Source organism: Heteronotia binoei, chromosome 4 (assembly GCF_032191835.1).
Source record: "Heteronotia binoei isolate CCM8104 ecotype False Entrance Well chromosome 4, APGP_CSIRO_Hbin_v1, whole genome shotgun sequence".
Lineage (NCBI taxonomy): Eukaryota > Metazoa > Chordata > Lepidosauria > Squamata > Gekkonidae > Heteronotia > Heteronotia binoei.
In genome coordinates this window covers 171093953-171112366 of record NC_083226.1, presented here as the reverse complement: position 1 = coordinate 171112366, position 18414 = coordinate 171093953, and the positions used below count along the sequence as shown (strand labels likewise).

The 18414-nt window shown below is 48.6% G+C and overlaps 1 protein-coding gene across 1 annotated transcript in view; it reads right to left on the bottom strand.

The window, feature by feature from the left end:
• PSTPIP2 (proline-serine-threonine phosphatase interacting protein 2) overlaps nt 1-18414 on the bottom strand; it is a 56295-nt gene that overhangs the window by 22729 nt on the left and 15152 nt on the right. The window contains exons 3-6 of the mRNA XM_060236215.1: nt 14615-14649; nt 10374-10480; nt 4915-4977; nt 2561-2659 (exon numbers count right to left, since the gene is read on the bottom strand). Of these exons, the coding sequence (XP_060092198.1) occupies nt 2561-2659; nt 4915-4977; nt 10374-10480; nt 14615-14649 (304 nt within the window). The remainder of the gene's footprint in view (nt 1-2560; nt 2660-4914; nt 4978-10373; nt 10481-14614; nt 14650-18414) is intronic.

Here is an 18414-nt window from a genome sequence, read left to right as displayed (position 1 = left end):
TGGGCCATTGGCCTGATCCAACAGGGCTTCTCTTATGTTCTTATGTGACTCAGAGTGTTGGACTGGATGGGCCATTGGCCTGATCCAACACGGCTTCTCTTATGTTCTTATGTGACTCAGAGTGTTGGACTGGATGGGCCATTGGCCTGATCCAACATGACTTCTCTTATGTTCTTATGTGACACAGAGTGTTGGACTGGATGGGCCATTGGCCTGATCCAACAGGGCTTCTCTTATGTTCTTATGTGACTCAGAGTGTTGGACTGGATGGGCCATTGGCCTGATCCAACATGGCTTCTCTTATGTTCTTATGTGACACAGAGTGTTGGACTGGATGGGCCATTGGCCTGATCCAACAGGGCTTCTCTTATGTTCTTATGTGACTCAGAGTGTTGGACTGGATGGGCCATTGGCCTGATCCAACATGGCTTCTCTTATGTTCTTATGTGACACAGAGGGTTGGACTGGAGGGGCCACTGGCCTGATCCAACAGGGCTTCTCTTATGTTCTTATGTGACTCAGAGTGTTGGACTGGATGGGCCATTGGCCTGATCCAACATGACTTCTCTTATGTTCTTATGTGACACAGAGGGTTGGACTGGATGGGCCATTGGCCTGATCCAACATGACTTCTCTTATGTTCTTATGTGACTCAGAGTGTTGGACTGGATGGGCCATTGGCCTGATCCAACATGACTTCTCTTATGTTCTTATGTGACACAGAGTGTTGGACTGGATGGGCCATTGGCCTGATCCAACAGGGCTTCTCCTATGTTCTTATGTGACACAGAGTGTTGGACTGGATGGGCCATTGGCCTGATCCAACAGGGCTTCTCTTATGTTCTTATGTGACTCAGAGTGTTGGACTGGATGGGCCATTGGCCTGATCCAACATGGCTTCTCTTATGTTCTTATGTGACACAGAGTGTTGGACTGGAGGGGCCACTGGCCTGATCCAACAGGGCTTCTCTTATGTTCTTATGTGACTCAGAGTGTTGGACTGGATGGGCCATTGGCCTGATCCAACATGGCTTCTCTTATGTTCTTATGTGACACAGAGGGTTGGACTGGAGGGGCCACTGGCCTGATCCAACAGGGCTTCTCTTATGTTCTTATGTGACACAGAGTGTTGGACTGGATGGGCCATTGGCCTGATCCAACATGGGCTTCTCTTATGTTCTTATGTGACACAGTGTTGGACTGGATGGGCCATTGGCCTGATCCAACATGACTTCTCTTATGTTCTTATAAGAGAGCACTGGTGACCTTGGGCCAGTCCAGGGGTGCCCAAACTGCAGCTCGGGAGCCACAAGTGGCTCTTTCACACATATTGTGTGGCTCTTGGAGCCCACTGGCCAGCAGCCTGCAGAATGCATTTGCTTTCTTTCCACCTCTCCCTCCCCCATCTCCTTCCTTTCTTCCTTCCTTCCTGTCTTGTGGCTCTCAAACATCTGATGTTTATTCTACGTGACTCTTACATTAAGCAAGTTTGTCCACTCCTGGGCCAGTCTGTCTGTCTCTCTCTCTCTCAGTCTACCTCACAGTGTAGTTGCGAAAATTGAATGAAGGGAAGGAGTACTTCATAATGCTATCTCGAGTGCCTCAGAAAACACAATCTCCTTCCGTCTAACCGTACATACCACTCCTGACTACATTTTTAAATTTGTTGTTATTATTATTAATTTTGAATAAATATTTCATTATTATTATTTTCTTTCTTCTACTATTATAAGGTCCTTACCTCTCACCTCTAAGTGCAAGAATGATGATGTCGTCGTCAGTATTTTTGGTGGTGTTATTACATTAACTCATGTGGTTTATTAAGTAACAATTGGTTTTATTTAGATATCTAGCTATCTTCCCCATAGTAAGATTTCCTTCACTGAAGTATTTTCTTTTGATTGTATGCTGATACTTCCTTAAGACCTTGTTTCCTGTATGTTTAGTTTGGATACCATCACGTTTCTTGTACTGGATATCATATGGTGTTTCATATATATAATCTTTATTCACCTTGGAATTTTAATAAAAGCTGTTTCATACAAGGAAGGGAAGGGAAGGGAGAAAGGGAGAGAGAGAGAGAGAGAGAGAAAGAGAGAAAGAGAGAAAGAGAGAGAGAGAGAGAGAGAGAAAGAGAGAGAGAGAGAGAGAGAAAGAGAGAGAGAGAGAAAGGGAGAGGGAGAAAGGGAGAGAGAGAGAGAGAGAGAGAAAGAGAGAGAGAGAGGGAGGAAGGAAGGAAGGAAGGAAGGAAGGAAGGAAGGAAGGAAGGAAGGAAGGAAGGAAGGAAGAAAGAAAGAAAGAAAGAAAGAAAGAAAGAAAGAAAGAAAGAAAGAAAGAAAGAAAGAAAGAAAGAAAGAAAGAAAGAAAGAAAGAAAGAAAGAAAGAAAGAAAGAAAGAAAGAAAGAAAGAAAGAAAGAAAGAAAGAGGACAGGATAAAAGTGGGTGGATTAATACAGAAACAACAGACCATGTCTTTAGCTTATCCTGGCTTGCTGCAGGTTCCACCTATGTGAGCAAGCTCTGGGGCAGGTCTCCAACTTGGCAATTCTGCCTCAGTTACCTTTTCTTGTTGTTTCGGGGTGACCAGGTTGGTGCTGCGGTGAACTGCCTGCTCCGCCTCGTCCTTGTCCCGGCACCGTTGTTCATAGAGTCTCTTTGCCTAGAAAGGTCACAACAAGCAGGTTGCAAAAGGGTGTCCTCACGTTACGTTTGCCAACCTCCTGGTAGTGCCTGGAGAGCTCTTGGAATAACAGGGGGTCTCTGGACCCAAGGCCGGTCCTGCCGCTAGGCAAACTAGGTGATTGCCTGGTGCCAGCCTTCTGGGGGTGCCGAATTGGGCACCCCCACTTGTGACTTGATGATGTTATCAGTGCGGGGGGGGGGTGCCAAAAGTTAGCCTTGCCTTTTTTTTGGCCCGTGTGACACAGAGTGTTGGACTGGATGGGCCACTGGCCTGATCCAACATGGCTTCTCTTATGTTCTTATGTGACACAGAGTGTTGGACTGGATGGGCCATTGGTCTGATCCAACAGGGCTTCTCTTATGTTGTTATGTGACACAGAGTGTTGGACTGGATGGGCCACTGGCCTGATCCAACATGGCTTCTCTTATGTGACACAGAGTGTTGGACTGGATGGGCCACTGGCCTGATCCAACATGGCTTCTCTTATGTGACACAGAGTGTTGGACTGGAGGGGCCATTGGCCTGATCCAACAGGGCTTATCTTATGTTCTTATGTGACTCAGAGTGTTGGACTGGATGGGCCACTGGCCTGATCCAACATGGCTTCTCTTATGTTCTTATGTGACACAGAGTGTTGGACTGGATGGGCCATTGGCCTGATCCAACATGGCTTCTCTTATGTTCTTATGTGACACAGAGTGTTGGACCGGATGGGCCATTGGCCTGATCCAACATGGCTTCTCTTATGTTCTTATGTGACACAGAGTGTTGGACCGGATGGGCCATTGGCCTGATCCAACATGGCTTCTCTTATGTTCTTATGTGACACAGAATGTTGGACTGGATGGGCCATTGGCCTAATCCACATGGCTTCTCTTGTGTTCTTAAGAGCAGAGGTCCATGAGTGGCTATTAGCCACAAGGTATATGTGGAACACTCTATCTGGGGCAGTGATGCTCTGTATGTCTGGTGCTTAGGAGGCAACAGTGGGAGGGGTTCTAGTGTCCTGGCCCCTCTGATGGACCTCCTGATGGCGCTTGGTTTTTCTTGGCCACTGTGTGACACAGAATGTTGGACTGGATGGGCCAGTGGCCTGATCCAACATGGCTTCTCTTATGTTCTTAGGGTTGCTAGGTATCCCCTGGCCATGGGCAGGGGATGGAGGTTATTGTTGCCAAGTCCATTTTGGGAAACTCCTGGAGATTTGGGGATGGTCCAGGGGAGGACAGGAACCTCAGTGGGGCACAATGTCACAGAGCTTCACTGATGTTCTTAGGTGGTTTCCCATTGCCTGCTTCTGTGTAGCAACCTAGGGCTTTTTTGATGGTCCCTGATCTAAGATCTAACCAAGGCCAACCCTGCTTAGGAGATCCAGGTCAGGGTAAAAACATTACATGCCTCTAAGTCACCTACAAATATTACAGACAGGCAGGCCTTTTTTGTAGCAGGAACTCCTTTGCATATTAGGCCACACACCCCTGATTTAGCCAATCCTCCAAGAGCTTAAAAGGTAAAGGTAAAGGTAGTCCCCTGTGCAAGCACCAGTCGTTTCCGACTCTGGAGTGACGTCGCAACACAACATTTTCACAGCAGATTTTTTATGGGGTGGTTTATTTATTTATTGCACTTGTATCCCGCCCTCGCCAAAAGGGCTCAGTTTGCCATTGCCTTCCTCAGTCACCTACGCTTTTCCCAAACCACCAAGTTCCAAGTTCCACTACTGGCCCAGCATAAAGTATGTACCACTGAGTCGTGAATATTACAGAGGCTGTAAGGCTCCAGAGATAAGCAATATTAAAATAAATATTTTTGAAGCTGACATGCTTTAGAGCGCCTCAGAGTAAAGGCTTTTAATTATTCATCTGTGCATCTCTTAACGAAGATTTTAATCGAAACGGGAAATATAATGATCGAAATTCCGTCGAGAACATATTTTATGCACAGTTGGAGAACCTACACTTTCCCCCCAGCAAGCTGGGTACTCATTTTACCGACCTTAGAAGGATGGAAGGCTGAGTCAACCTTGAGCCAGCTACCTGAACCCAGCTTCCGCCAGGATCAAACTCAGGTCATAAGCAGAGAGCTCGGGCTTACAGAGCTCTTGTTACAGGGCCTACTGGACGCTCCAGGAGGATTGGTTGCATCGGGGAGGTACAAAAAAGCCCTTCAGACAGGTGACATGCTTGGATACAATATCCTATTTTAAGCACCAGGGGGGAAAGGTTACTCACTTCCAGGGTTTTTTTGTACTGCAAATTCCGGTTTTTATGAATAGCGTCCATTATCAGCTCAATCTGCAGAGGAGAAAGTACCGGCATTAGTCTTTTCTGCTCCACGGAAGCACAGGAATTTTGAAAAAGAAAAGGACTGTGAAACAAAAGCTTCTAAAGCGCTATTTCCCCTTTTAAAAACAGAAAGTTCCCCCCTTGCGTGGGAACAAGAAAAGGAATCAGGGCGGCCGTCGGTTTGCTTTCCCTTGCAAAACAAACTCCCGCCGACTTCCTTGTGACGGACTTCTACGAGCCAAGCCTGCTGGCTCTTTTGCAAAACCACAGTGAAATCCAGATGCCACAGAATGGAATCTCACTTATAGAAAGGGATTACAACGTGCAGCAGAAGAATACCGCCCAGGATGGGCCGGGCAGGCATGCAGAGAAACACAGCCACTACCTCCCCTGTCACAAGCACGCTTGAATGCTTCCTTTGCAGCCCTTGTTCTGCAGGAACGAGAGCTGGAGGCTTAGCTCTGTGTTCGAGAAGAGTCAAGGTCCTCTGGAACTCTGTGCATGAAGGAGAGGGATGCCACCCTCCAGGTGGGACCTGGGGATACGGTTGCCAACTCCAATTCAAGAAATATCTGGGGGCTTTGGGGGTGGAGCCAGGAGGCTTTGGGGGTGGAGCCAGGAGCAAGGTTGTGACAAGCAAAGGGTGATTAACATGTGGAATTCACTGCCACAGGAGGTGGTGGCGGCCACAAGCATGGCCACCTTCAAGAGGGGTTTAGATAAAAATATGGAGCAGAGGTCCATCAGTGGCTATTAGCCACAGTGTGTATAAATGTGTGTGTGTGTGTGTGTATAAAAAAATTTTTGGCCACTGTGTGACACAGAGTGTTGGACTAGATGGGCCATTGGCCTGATCCAACATGGCTTCTCTTATGTTCTTAAGCATAATTGAATTCCAAAGGGAGTCCTGGCCATCACATTTAAAGGGACTGCACACCTTTTAAATGCCTTCCCTCCATAGGAAATAATGAAGGATAGGGGCACCTTCTTTTGGGGCTCATAGAATTGGACCCCCCGGTCCAACCTTCTTATAACTCGGAGGGTGTTTTGATGAGTGGCACTGGATGCTATGCTACAAATATGGTGCCTCTACCTCAAAAACCAGCACAACCCCCCACCACCGAGCCCCAAATACCTACAGATCAATTTTCCATTATACCCTATGGGAATCGGTCCCTATAGGGAATAATGGAGTACCCAGCAGACATTTCCCTCCCCCTCCCCACTTTCTGATGACCCTGATGAAGAAAGGGGAGGGCCTCCAAACCTGGGGATCCCCTGGAATGACAGCTCATCCCTAGATTACAGAGATCAGTTCCCTTGGAGAAAACAGAGGCTTTGGGGGTGGAATCTGGGGTGTTGTACCCCATTGAAGTCCCTGTTCTCCCAAGGCTCCATTGCCAAATCTCCAGGATTTTCCCAAACAGGATTTGGCAACCCTACCCCTACTCCATCCTCTGTGGGTGCAGAGCGTTTTTTTTAGCAAGAACTCCTTTGCACATTAGGCCACACACACCCCCCCTGATGTAGCCAATCCTCCAAGAGCTTACAGGGATCTTCGTACAGGGCCTGCTGTAAGCTCCAGGAGGACTGGGATGGAGAAGGTAGAGAAAGAAGTCCTTTTCTCCCTTTCTCACAATACAAGAACTCGTGGGCATTCGATGAAATTGCTGAGCAGTCGGGTTAGAACGGATAAAAGGAAGTCCTTCTTCACCCAAAGGGTGATTAACATGTGGAATTCACTGCCACAGGAGGTGGTGGTGGCTACAAGCATAGCCAGCTTCAAGAGCGGGTTAGATAAAAATATGGAGCAGAGGTCCATCAGTGGCTATTAGCCACAGTGTGCATATATATGTGTGTGTGTGTATATATGTATATATGTATGTATGTATATATATAAAAAATTATATATATAAAAATTTTGGCCACTGTGTGACAAGAGTGTTGGACTGAATGAGCCATTGGCCTGATCCAACATGGTTTCTCTTATGTTCTTATTGGCTACATCAGGGGTGTGTGGCCTAATATGCAAAGGAGCAGGGGTGGAATTCTGGCAGGAGCTCCTTTGCATATTAGGCCAGACCCCCCCCCCGATGTAGCCAATCCTTCTGGAGCTTACAGGGCTCTTCGTACAGGGCCTACCGTAAGCTCCAAGAAGATTGGCTGCATCAAAGGGTGTGGCCTAATGTGCAAAGGAGTTCCTGCTACAAAAAAAGGCCCTGATTGCAAACAGAAGCACCACTGCAAAACAAGGAAGCCATAACCGATGCAGTAGTTTGTCCCTCTATTACCAGCATGCCGAAGAGATAAACTTTGGACTGTTTCAGCGCAAAAAGAACAAGGAAGTTATTCCAGGCACACAAGAAATCCCGGGCAGTCAGACTAGAATGCAGTCATTGGGGAACTGTTTTGGGGACAACGGAACTGGCTTTTTATGAAGGCTCCTATTGTTCTTTGGGACTGGCCGACATAATCAGCAAACTGGATTGGCCAAGGGTGATGGGTGACCCTGCACACCGATATGGATTCCGGTTGGTAGCCGTGTTGGTCTGGAGCTGCAAAACACAGTTCAAGTCCCGTGGCTCCTTTAAGACCAACGAAGTTTTATTCAAGGTGTGGCAAGACAGGCCCGCTCTGGCCCAAAGGCCCTGTTCCACCCTGCCCTCCAAGGTTTTCCCCAACACCTGCAGAGGCCTTTCTGAGGTAATCCACCACCACCACCTGACCTTTGTAGGGACGGAGGAAAAACAAAGAAGGGCAAGAAACTTAACCCAAAAACTGGAGTAAGAAACCTGAAAGGTTACTATGCAATTAAAGGGCCCAACGTTAAAAGCAAACTGTAAAACAAATCATAAACCAACGTGCATGCATTTATTGTAGAAAGCTAAAGTTTATTGTAGAAAGCTAAAATAGAAATTGCCAAGTCCAATTCAAGAAATATCTGGGGATTTGGGGGTGGAGCCAGGAGACTTTGGGGGTGGAGCCAGGAGATTGGGGGTGGAGCCAGGAGACATTGGGGGCGGAGCCAGGAGCAAGGGTGTGACAAGCATAACTGAACTTCAAGGGAGTTCTGGCCATCACATTTAAAGGGACCACACATCTTTTAAATCCCTTCCCTCCATAGGAAATAAGGAAGGATAGGGGCACCTTCTTTTGGGGCTCATAGAATTGGACCCCCTGGTCCAATCTTTTTGAAACTTGGGGGGTATTTTGGGGAGAGGTACTGGATGCAAATCTGGTGCCTCAACCTCAAAAAACAGCTCCCCCAGAGCCCCAGATACCCAATTCTCCATTATTTCCTATGAGAATAAGTCTCCATAGGGAATAATAGAGTTCCCTCCTCAACCCCCGTTTTCTCTCTCTCATTCACACACACACTTAGCTGTCTCTGGTGCAAGAGGGCAGCCGTGTTGGTCTGAAGCCGTAGAACAAAGCAGGAGTCTCTGGTGCCTCCACAACGAGGTCTGGAAAGTACAGGGGCTACGCTGCTCTTTTACACACACACACTCACTTGCCCGAAAGGAAAGCAAAACAAACAGAGGGGCTGCACTCTCAGGAGAACTGCTGTTGCTAACCCTTCCCCATGAAGTACTTCCTGCTCCAATTTAAAGGCACACACACATTTTAAACCTGGACCCGTTTGCAGGTCCTGCTCAAGATCTAGAGGTACAGGGTGACTGTGGGGTAGGAGCTTCCCCCGCTGGCCAGCTGGCTGGGGGCGGGGGGAAGCCTGTAAAACCGGGGAATCCCCCGCTGGGACCTGGGGATTGGGAAGCCTAAGCTAAGGGCCCATCCCAAGCCTCTATCCTATGTACAATCACAAAACCGCAATGGGAACCCACTCAACTTGACCTGACGCGTTTCGACCTAGACTGGTCTTCTTCAGAGGTCAGAAAGGTAAGTACATATATTGGCTCATCATACAGAATAGAATAAATAGAACAATTCTGGACCACAAGGAAATGTAATGAAGCGGCAAAGGCTTAAAGATATTCTTGAGGCCTCTTGTTCTACAACTTGATGTCTTAGTCAAGGGCATTGTAGGGACTGCCCATTGGGGTACAGTTGCCAGGTCCCATTCAAGAAATATCTGGGGACTTTTGGGGGTGGAGCCAGGAGACTGGGATGGAGCCAGGAAACTTTGGGGGTGGAGCCAGGAGCAAGGGTTGTGACACACACAATTGAACTCCAAATGGAGTTCCGACCATCACATTCAAAGGGACCGCACGTCTTTTAAATGCCTTCCCTCCATCGGAAATAACGGATAGGAGTACCTTCTTTTGGGGCTCATAAAATCGGACCCCCTGGTCCAATCCTTTTGAAACTTGGACGGCCTTTTGGGGAGAGGTATAGGATGCTACGCTGAAAAGTTGGTGCTTCTAACTTTAAAAAAACAGCTCCCCCGGAGCCCCAGATACCAGCTGATCAATTCTCCATTATACCCTCTGGGAATCGGTCTCCATAGCGAATAATGGATGTCGGGGAAGGATCCAGTGGGTTGGGAACCTCCAGGGTGGGAGAATCCCTGCCTTACTCTACCTGCCAAATCTCCAGGAATTTCACAACTGGGAGCTGACAACCCTACAATGGGGGTCTTGACGCCTGAGATTTTTAGACCCCTGAGTTAGCTACCAGGAAGACTGATCCTACTTATGGCTCAAAAATACAGACCCTTGCCAAAAAAAATAAGCTTTTTGGGAGGAGTAGGGATTTTTGTATTGTGTGTGTGTGTGTCTGCTCCCGGAAATCACGGCCTCCTCTGGAGACTGACCCCTACTGGGGGCCTGGAGGATATTCAGAGAGGTGGCTGAATAAAGCCTGCCCCTACCTCTCATCTCTGGTCTTCCAAGGAGGTCTCCCCTCCAATTACATGCCAAAGCCTACACCCCTTAGCTTCCAAGATCTGACGAGATCGGGCATGCCTGAGCTATCCAGGTCAGGGCGAAACACTAAGCTTTTGTCTGTCTGACAGGGGGAAACACCCAACACAGGTTCCAAAGAACAGGTAGGCCCACCTCCGTGCTGAAACGACTGCATTTCTAATGCCGTGTTCTACGTATGCTGAGTCATCCAAGGTCACTGAGTTTGGATGACCAGAGTGACTTCACCATTGCCTGAAACCCGGCTTAAATCCACAACCTGTTTCGCCTGCCACTGAACTCCCTCAGCATTTCTTGTCGTCTCAGTTCATGGGACACACCCTCTGGGTGGGGCCTGAAGATCTCCAGGCCGCAGAGATCAGTCCCCTTGAAGAAAATGGCTGCTTTGGAGGGCGGAGTCTATGGCTTTATGCCCTGCTGAGGTCCCGCGCCTCCCCAAACCCTGCCCTCCCCAGGCTCCGCCCCCAAATCTGGCGATCTTCCCAAACCCAAAGCTGGCAACCCTAAACCCGGTTCCCTCCTGACCTTTTTACGGTGGAATTTTTGCTTCTCCCGGAAATCTTCTATTTTCTTCGCTTCTTCCCGAAGCACCTGGGCCAGCTGGATGTGGCTCTGGCCTACACTCTCCACCTCTGAAAGCAAGAAAGAGGGCAAGGTTGAAGCTCTAGGATGAAAAGCCAACAGTGTGATGCGGTGGCTAAAAAGGCAAATGCGATTTCAGGCTGTATCAACAGAAGTATAGTGTCCAGATCACGTGATGTGATGGTATCGCTTTGCTCTGCTCTGGTAAGACCTCACCTGGAGTGTTGTGTTCAGTTTTAGGCACCACATTTTAAGAAGGATATAGACAAGCTGGAATGGGTCCAGAGGAGGGCGACGAAGATGGTGAGGGGTCTGGAGACCAAGTCCTATGAAGAAAGGTTGAAGGAGCTGAGCATGTTTAGCCTGCAGAGGAGGCAGCTGAGAGGTGATATAATCACCATCTTCAAGTACTTGAAGGGCTGTCCTATAGAGGAGGGTGTGGAATTGTTTTCTGTGGCCCCAGAAGGTAGGACCAGAACCAATGGGTTGAGATTGAATCAGAAGAGCTGAAATTCAATCAAAAGAATTTCCTGACCGTTAGAGCGGTTCCTCAGTGGAACAGGCTTCCTCGGGAGGTGGTGGGCTCTCCTTCCTTGGAGGTTTTTAAACAGAGGCTAGATGGCCATCTGACAGCGATGAGGATCCTGTGAATTTAGGGGGAGGTGATTGTGAGTTTCCTGCATTGTGCAGGGGGTTGGACTAAATGACCCTAGAGGTCTCTTCCAACTCTATGATTCTATGAAAAGGGCATGGTAGCTCTATCCTAGCAAGCAACTCGAGTGTGAAAGTAGTTCCCCCCTCCCTTTTTCTTCTTCTTTTTTTTTTTTTTTTGCAATTTTTCAGTAGGGAAATTAAAGCTGGAAAGAGGGGCTTTTTTGTAGCAGGAATTGTTTTGCATATTAGGCCACACCCTCCTGATATAGCCAATCCTCCCACAGCTTACAATAGGCCCTGTACTAACAGCCCTGTAAGCTCTTGGAGGACTGGCTACGTTAGGGGTGTGTGGCCTAATATGCAAACAGGCCAGGCGCTAGGGTTTCTGCCACCCAAGGCAGAATCCTGCACCAGCGCCTCCCCGCACCCAGTGTCAAATGAAGGGATGTCACTGCGACGCCCCCCACACCCAACTTTGCTGAGGCTTCACGAGAGGTGGAGGGCTTGCTGGGGCTTCCTCGGGAGGTGGTGGGCTCTCCTTCCTTGGAGGTTTTGAAACAGAGGCTAGATGGCCCTCTGACAGCGATGAGAATCCTGTGAACTAGACAGCTCATGAGAAGGAGGGCGATGAAGATGGTGAGGGGTCTGGAGACCAAGTCCTACGAGGAAAGGCTGAAGGAGCTGGGCATGTTTAGCCTGGAGAGGAGGAGGCTGAGAGGTGATACGATCCCCATCTTCAAGTCCTTGAAGGGCTGTCCTATAGAGGATGGGGTGGAATTGTTTTCTGTGGCCCCGGAAGGTAGGACCAGAACCAGTGGGTTGAAATTAAATCGAAAGAGTTTCCAGCTCAACATTAGGAACTTCCTGACCGTTAGAGCAGTTCCTCAGTGGAACAAGCTTCCTCGGGAGGTGGTGGGCTCTCCTTCCTTGGAGGTTTTTCAACAGAGGCTAGATGGCCATCTGACAGCAATGGAGATCCTGTGAACTTTAAAAAGGTCAAGGTAGTCCCCTGTGCAAGCACCAGTCGTTTCCGACTCTGGGGTGACGTCGCATCACAATGTTTTCACGGCAGACTTTTTTTACAGGGTGGTTTGCCATTGCCTTCCCCAGTCATCTACACCTGTGAACCTAGGGGAGGTATTTGTGAATTCCCTGCATTGTGCAGGGGGCTGGACTAGATGACCCTGGAGGTCTCCAAGATTCTATGATTCCGGTAAGCTCCTACCCCCAAAATCTTTTTGGTCTCTAAGATGCTGCTAGATTCCAGTCTAGCTCTTTAACTGCTACAAGACTCTGGTTCGATCTTCCTGAAAGTATGTGGGAAACTCCTACACTGCGATACCCCAAGACAGTCTTGCGGTCAGCAGTTTTCCAAGAACCTATGCATCACACCCATTGCTGAGGGGGAAAAATAGAGTTCCTAGAATACCACTAGCTTTTGAGAACCCCATCATTGCAACCTCCAGAAAAGAGATGTGGCATATTTTGGAACGCAACCACGACCACGGTTGCATCATCGGGTGTCGGGGAAGTCTGATTCACACCGTCTTTGTATCCCTATCAGCCGGGGCGGGTACAATCAGACCCTAAGTACTCTTTCCAACAGCTGTCCAGGTCAGAAAGATCTTTGTGCAGAACCAGTACATTCAGCCCTAGGTAGGGTTACCAACCTCCAGCGGGAGCTAGGGTTGCCAATCTCCAGGTGGGGGCAGGGGATCCCCTGGTTTGGAGGCCCTCCCCCCGCTTCAGGGTCGTCAGAAAGCGGGGGGAGGGGAAGGAAATGTCTGCTGGGAACTCTGTTATTCCCTATGGAGATTTATTCCCATAGAAAATCATGGAGAATTGATCTGCAGGTATCTGGGGCTCTGGGGGAGCTGTTTTTTGGGGTAGAGGCACCAAATTTTCAGTATAGCATCTAGTGCCTCTCCCCAAAATACCCCCCAAGTTTCAAAAAGATTGGACCAGGGGGTCCAATTCTATGAGCCCCTATCCTTCATTATTTCCTATGGAAGGAAAGAATTGAAAAGGTGTGCCGTCCCTTTAAATGTGATGGCCAGAACTCCCTTTGGAGTTCAGTTATGCTTGTCACAGCCTTGATCTTGGCTCCACCCCTAATGTCTCCTGGCTCCACCCCAAAGTTCCCAGATATTTCTTGAATTGCACTTGGCAACCCTAGCTGGAGCGCAGCAGATATTCCACAATAACAGATCTTAAGTTCAGACCACACCATTCAGTTTGGAGGGAGGAAGGAAGGAAGGAAAAGAAGAATTGCAGATTTCTACCCCGCCCTTCTCTCTGAATCAGAGACTCAGAACGGCTTACAATCTCCTTTATCTTCTCCCCCCACAACAGACACTCTGTGAGGTGTGTGGGGCTGAGAGGGCTCTCACAGCAGCTGCCCTTTCAAGGACAACTCCTACAACAGCTATGGCTGAGCCAAGGACATTCCAACAGGTGCGAGTGGAGGAGTGGGGAATCAGACCCGGTTCTCCCAGATAAGAGTCCGCGCACTTAACCACTACACCAAACTGGAAGGAGGGAGAGAAACAAATGGGGGAGGGGGAAAGGAAGCTACTTTAACCTTAAATGGATTATCCATCTGTATTTTTCATCAATTTTTTATTTATATCCCGCCCTCCCCGCCGGAGCAGGCTCAGGGCGGCTGTGGGTGAGGGCACTACAACTCCCCAAATAATATGACATGTGACGATCCCCAGCTCTTCTGAGCCATCAAGCATTCTGAATATCTTCAAGGTGACATGAAGATCTAGATATAAGAGAAGCCATATTGGATCAGGCCCATCCAGTCCAGGTCCATGTTGGATTGTCGCATCCAGCCCAACACTCTGTGTCACTCAGCGGCCAAAAAAACCAGGTGCCATCAGGAGGTCCACTAGTGGGGCCAAGACACTAGAAGCCCTCCCACTGTTGCTCCCCTCAGAACCAAGAATAAAGAGCATTACATGCCCCAGACAGAGAGTTCCATCTATACCTTGTGGCTAATAGCCACTGATGGACCTCTGCTCCATATGCTTATCCAATCCCCTCTTAAAGCTGGCTATGCTTGTAGCCGCCACCACCTCCAGTGAATTCCATGTGTCAATCACTCTTTGGGTGAAGAAGGACTTCCTTCTAACCTGATTGCTCAGCAATTTCATGGCGTGCCCACAAGTTCTCGTATTGTGAGAAAGGAAGAAAAGTACTTCTTTCTCTACTTTCTCCATCCCATGCATAATCTCGTAAACCTCTATCATGTCACCTCTGAGTCGACATTTCTCCAAGCTAAAGAGCCCCAAGCGCTTTACCCTTTCTTCACAGGGAAAGTGTTCCAACCCTTGAATCATTCTAGTTGCCCTTTTCTGCACTTTTTCCAGAGCTATAGTATCTTTTTTTGAGGTGCGGTGACCGGAATTGAGCACAGGACTCCAAATGAAGCCGCACCATCAATTTATACAGCGGCGGGATGATACCATCTGATTTGTTTTCAAATCAAATTTGTTTGCAGATGAGATTTCACGCAAGTTACTTACGGGTCTTGAAAACATCCAGGGCTTTTTTCAGGGTGCTGAAAAGGAAACAGAAAATACAGGCACACCGTCAGAGGCTGAGGCAGAGAGCAGAGGTGTGGGAAAGGGGAATCGGTTTTACTTTCAGGTCTCAGCACGGTGGCCACTTCTTGGCAAGCTGCCGGAAATGAACCTCTTTCAACATCCACTTAGGCAATCGAGGAAATCAAGAGCCGAAAACTCCAGATCTGGACTCCCCTAGGGTTGCCAGGTCCAATTCAAGAAATAGCTGGGGACTTTGGGGGTGGAGCCAGGAGACCTTGGGGGTGTAGACAGGAGCAAGGGTGTGACAAGCATAATTGAACTCCAAAGGGAGTTCTGGCTATCACATTGAAAGGGACGCACACCTTTTAAATGCCTTCCCTCCACTGGAAATAATGAAGGATAGGGGCACCTTCTTTTTGGGGCTCATAGAATTGGACCCCCGGGTCCAATCTTTTTGAGACTTGGAGGGCATTTTGGGGAGAGGCTCTGGATGCTATGCTGCAAATTTGGTGCCTCTACCTCAAAAAACAGGGGGCCCCCAGAGCCCCAGATACCAGTGGATCAATTTTCCATTATTCCCTGTGGGAATTGATCTCCATAGGGAAGAATGGAGTGCCCAGCAGACATTTCCTCCCCCCCCCCACCACTTTCCGATGACCCTAATGCGGGGGGGGGGCCTCCAAACCAGGGGATCCCCTGCCCCCGCCTGGGGATTGGCAACCCTAACTCCCACACACACACCATCCTAGTCCTTAGAATCTTTATACTATCTGGAGGGGAAAATTCACAAGAGGTTTGAGCCCTAGCTATATGGAAACTCAGGCTGAAAAGCCTCATGTAGTGTAGCCAACCTCTTAAGCGGATAGCAAGAAAATCATTTAACCATGGTGAAATTATGAATCACTCCAACAAAGAATTAATTCAATAGCTATTCCAAGAGGCTATACAAAACATCCATGACATATGCTTTAATTTTAATATAGAATGAGGAACTGCCACAAGATTGCTTTGAGTATAGTTTCAGGAAGGGATTGGATAAACCTATGGAGCAGAGGTCCATCAGTAGCTAATAGCCATAGCGTATTGTTGGAACTCTCTGTCTGGGGAAGTGATGCTCTGTAGTCTTGGTGCTTGGGGGGTCCACAGTGGCCTCACTGATGGACCTCCTGATGGCACCTGGGTTGGGGGTTTTTTGGCTACTGTATGACACAGAGTGTTGGACTCGATGGGCCATTGGCCTGATCCAACATGACTTCTCTTATGTTCTTAAGAGCAGAGGTCCATCAGTGGCTATTAGCCACAGTGTATTGATGGAACTTTCTGTCTGGGGCAGGGATGCTCTGTATTTTTGGTGCTTGGGGGGTGCACAGTGGGAAGGCTTCTAGTGTCCTGGCCCCACTGATGGACCCCCTGATGACACCTGGGTTGGGGGGTTTTTTGGCTACTGTATGACACAGAGTATTGGACTGGATGGACCATTGGCCCGATCCAACATGACTTCTCTTATGTTCTTGTGAGTACTTTATTGGATTTTATAGGACAAACAATTTAAATCAGCACTTCATTCAGCACTTTATTGTGAAGTACATACAAAAGAAATTAGTATCAACTCAAGATATTTCTGAAGACCATTAATTCTATACTGTGTTATTGGCTAAGACAAGGGGTAGCCAAACTTGCATAACTTAAGAGCCACATAGAATGTTCAAGAAGGAAGAAGAAGAAGATATTGGATTTATATCCCACCCTCCATTCTGAAGAGTCTCAGAGCGGCTCACAATCTCCTTTACCTTCCTCCCCCACAACAGACACCCTGTGAGGTAGATGAAGATATTGGATTTATATCCCGCCCTCCACTCCGAAGAGTCTCAGAGCGGCTCACAATCTCCTTTACCTTCCTCCCCCACAACAGACACCCTGTGAGGTAGATGAAGATATTGGATTTATATCCCGCCCTCCACTCCGAAGAGCCTCAGAGCAGCTCATAATCTCCTTTACCTTCCTCCCCCACAACAGACACCCTGTGAGGTGGGTGGGGCTGAGAGGGCTCTCACAGCAGCTGCCCTTTCAAGGACAACCTCTGCCAGAGCTATGGCTGACCCAAGGCCATGCTAGCAGGTGCAAGTGGAGGAGTGGGGAATCAAACCCGGTTCTCCCACATAAGAGTACGTACACTTAACCACTACACCAAACTGGCTCTTCCAGAAGGAAGGAAGGGAAACCAATAGATGGGAGGAGAGGTAGAAAGAAAGCAACTTTAACTTTAAATTCATTCTCCAAGCCACTGGTTGGCTTGGCAAAGTGATTTAAAAAGAGAAATGCCTTCTCCAAGCCAGCCAACAGGGCGGTGAAGGCTTCCAGATCCACATAATATGTGCGAAAGAGCCACATGTGGCTCCCAAGCCATAGTTTGGCCACCGTTAGCTAAGACTATACGGACTGTGGTTCGGATTGTGAATGTTTTCTATTAATTAATTCTTTATCGCGTTACTGGACTTTGATATATTTGACACTGGATTTTGAATAGATAATTAATTAATTCTTTATTGCGGTGATTTGTAATGTCTCGACGGTAGTATGGCTTTCTTGCTATATTCTAGTTCCGTGGATCAGTGTGGGTTGCCGGCCTCCAGGTGTTCCATGCTCTTCTGCTAGAACCTCCAAATAAGCTCAAAGTCCATTTAGCAGTACGGTTGCCAGCTCCAGGCGGGGAAATACCTGGAGATTTGGGGGATGGAGCCTGAGGGGAGGGCTTTTAATGAGGTATGAGAATCCAACTTCCAAACTGGCCATTTTCTCCAGGTGAACCGATCTCTGTCACCTGGAGGTCAGTTGTAATAGCAGGAGATCTCCAGAGCCAGTCTGGTGTAGCGGTTAAGTGTGTGGACTCTTATCTGCAGGGCTGGTGCATGGGAGTAGGAGGGGTAGGTGGCTGCCTAGGGCGCTACCCCACCTGGGTGCGCCATGCCCAGTGCACTCCAAAGAGCACATTGTTTCAGCGGCGCTCGATCGCTTTCAGGTTGAAAGCAGCTGAGTGGCACCTTCATGGGAAGGCGCCGCTCGGCTGCTTTCAACCCGAAAGCAGCTGGGCACCGCTAAAACACCGCACTCTTTGGAGGCTTCCAAAGATGCCTCCGAAGAGCGCGTCGGCAGGGGGAAAGCGGCAGAGCGGCAGCACTCCTGTCCCCTTCACAATGATGTTACTTCTAGTGACGTCATGGTGGCGCATGCCATGAAAAAAACAGTAAAGGGAGCTTGTGGGGAGGGGACACCGCACAGGGGTCTGCCTCGAGTGGCAGAACCCGTAGCGCTGGCCCTGCTTATCTGGGAGAACTCCTTCCACTTGCACCTGCTGGAATGGGTCAGCCATCGCTCTCGTAGGAGTTGTCCTTGAAAGGGCAGCTTCTGGGGGAGCTCTCTCAGCCCCACCTACCTCACAGGGCGTCTGTCGTGGGGGAAGAAGGTAAAGGAGATTGTAAACCGCTCTGATTCTGCAGTCTTTTCTTCTTCTTCTTCTTCACATGAAGTTTGGAAACTCTACTTAGCAGACACCAGGTTAAAAAGGCATTGGTGGACATCATAGCATCCACGAGCACCATGTTGGAGGTCATCTACTTATTCCCAGGAACTACGTTCTGGGATTTGGGCATTCAGTTCCTGGCACTCCAACTTGATCGAGTCTACAGGAAACGGAAATTTCACCTCTTCACCCACAAGGCTCATGCAACGCTTCCAAACAAAAAATTATCCTCCCTCGCAAAGTACATCATAGAAAGCAG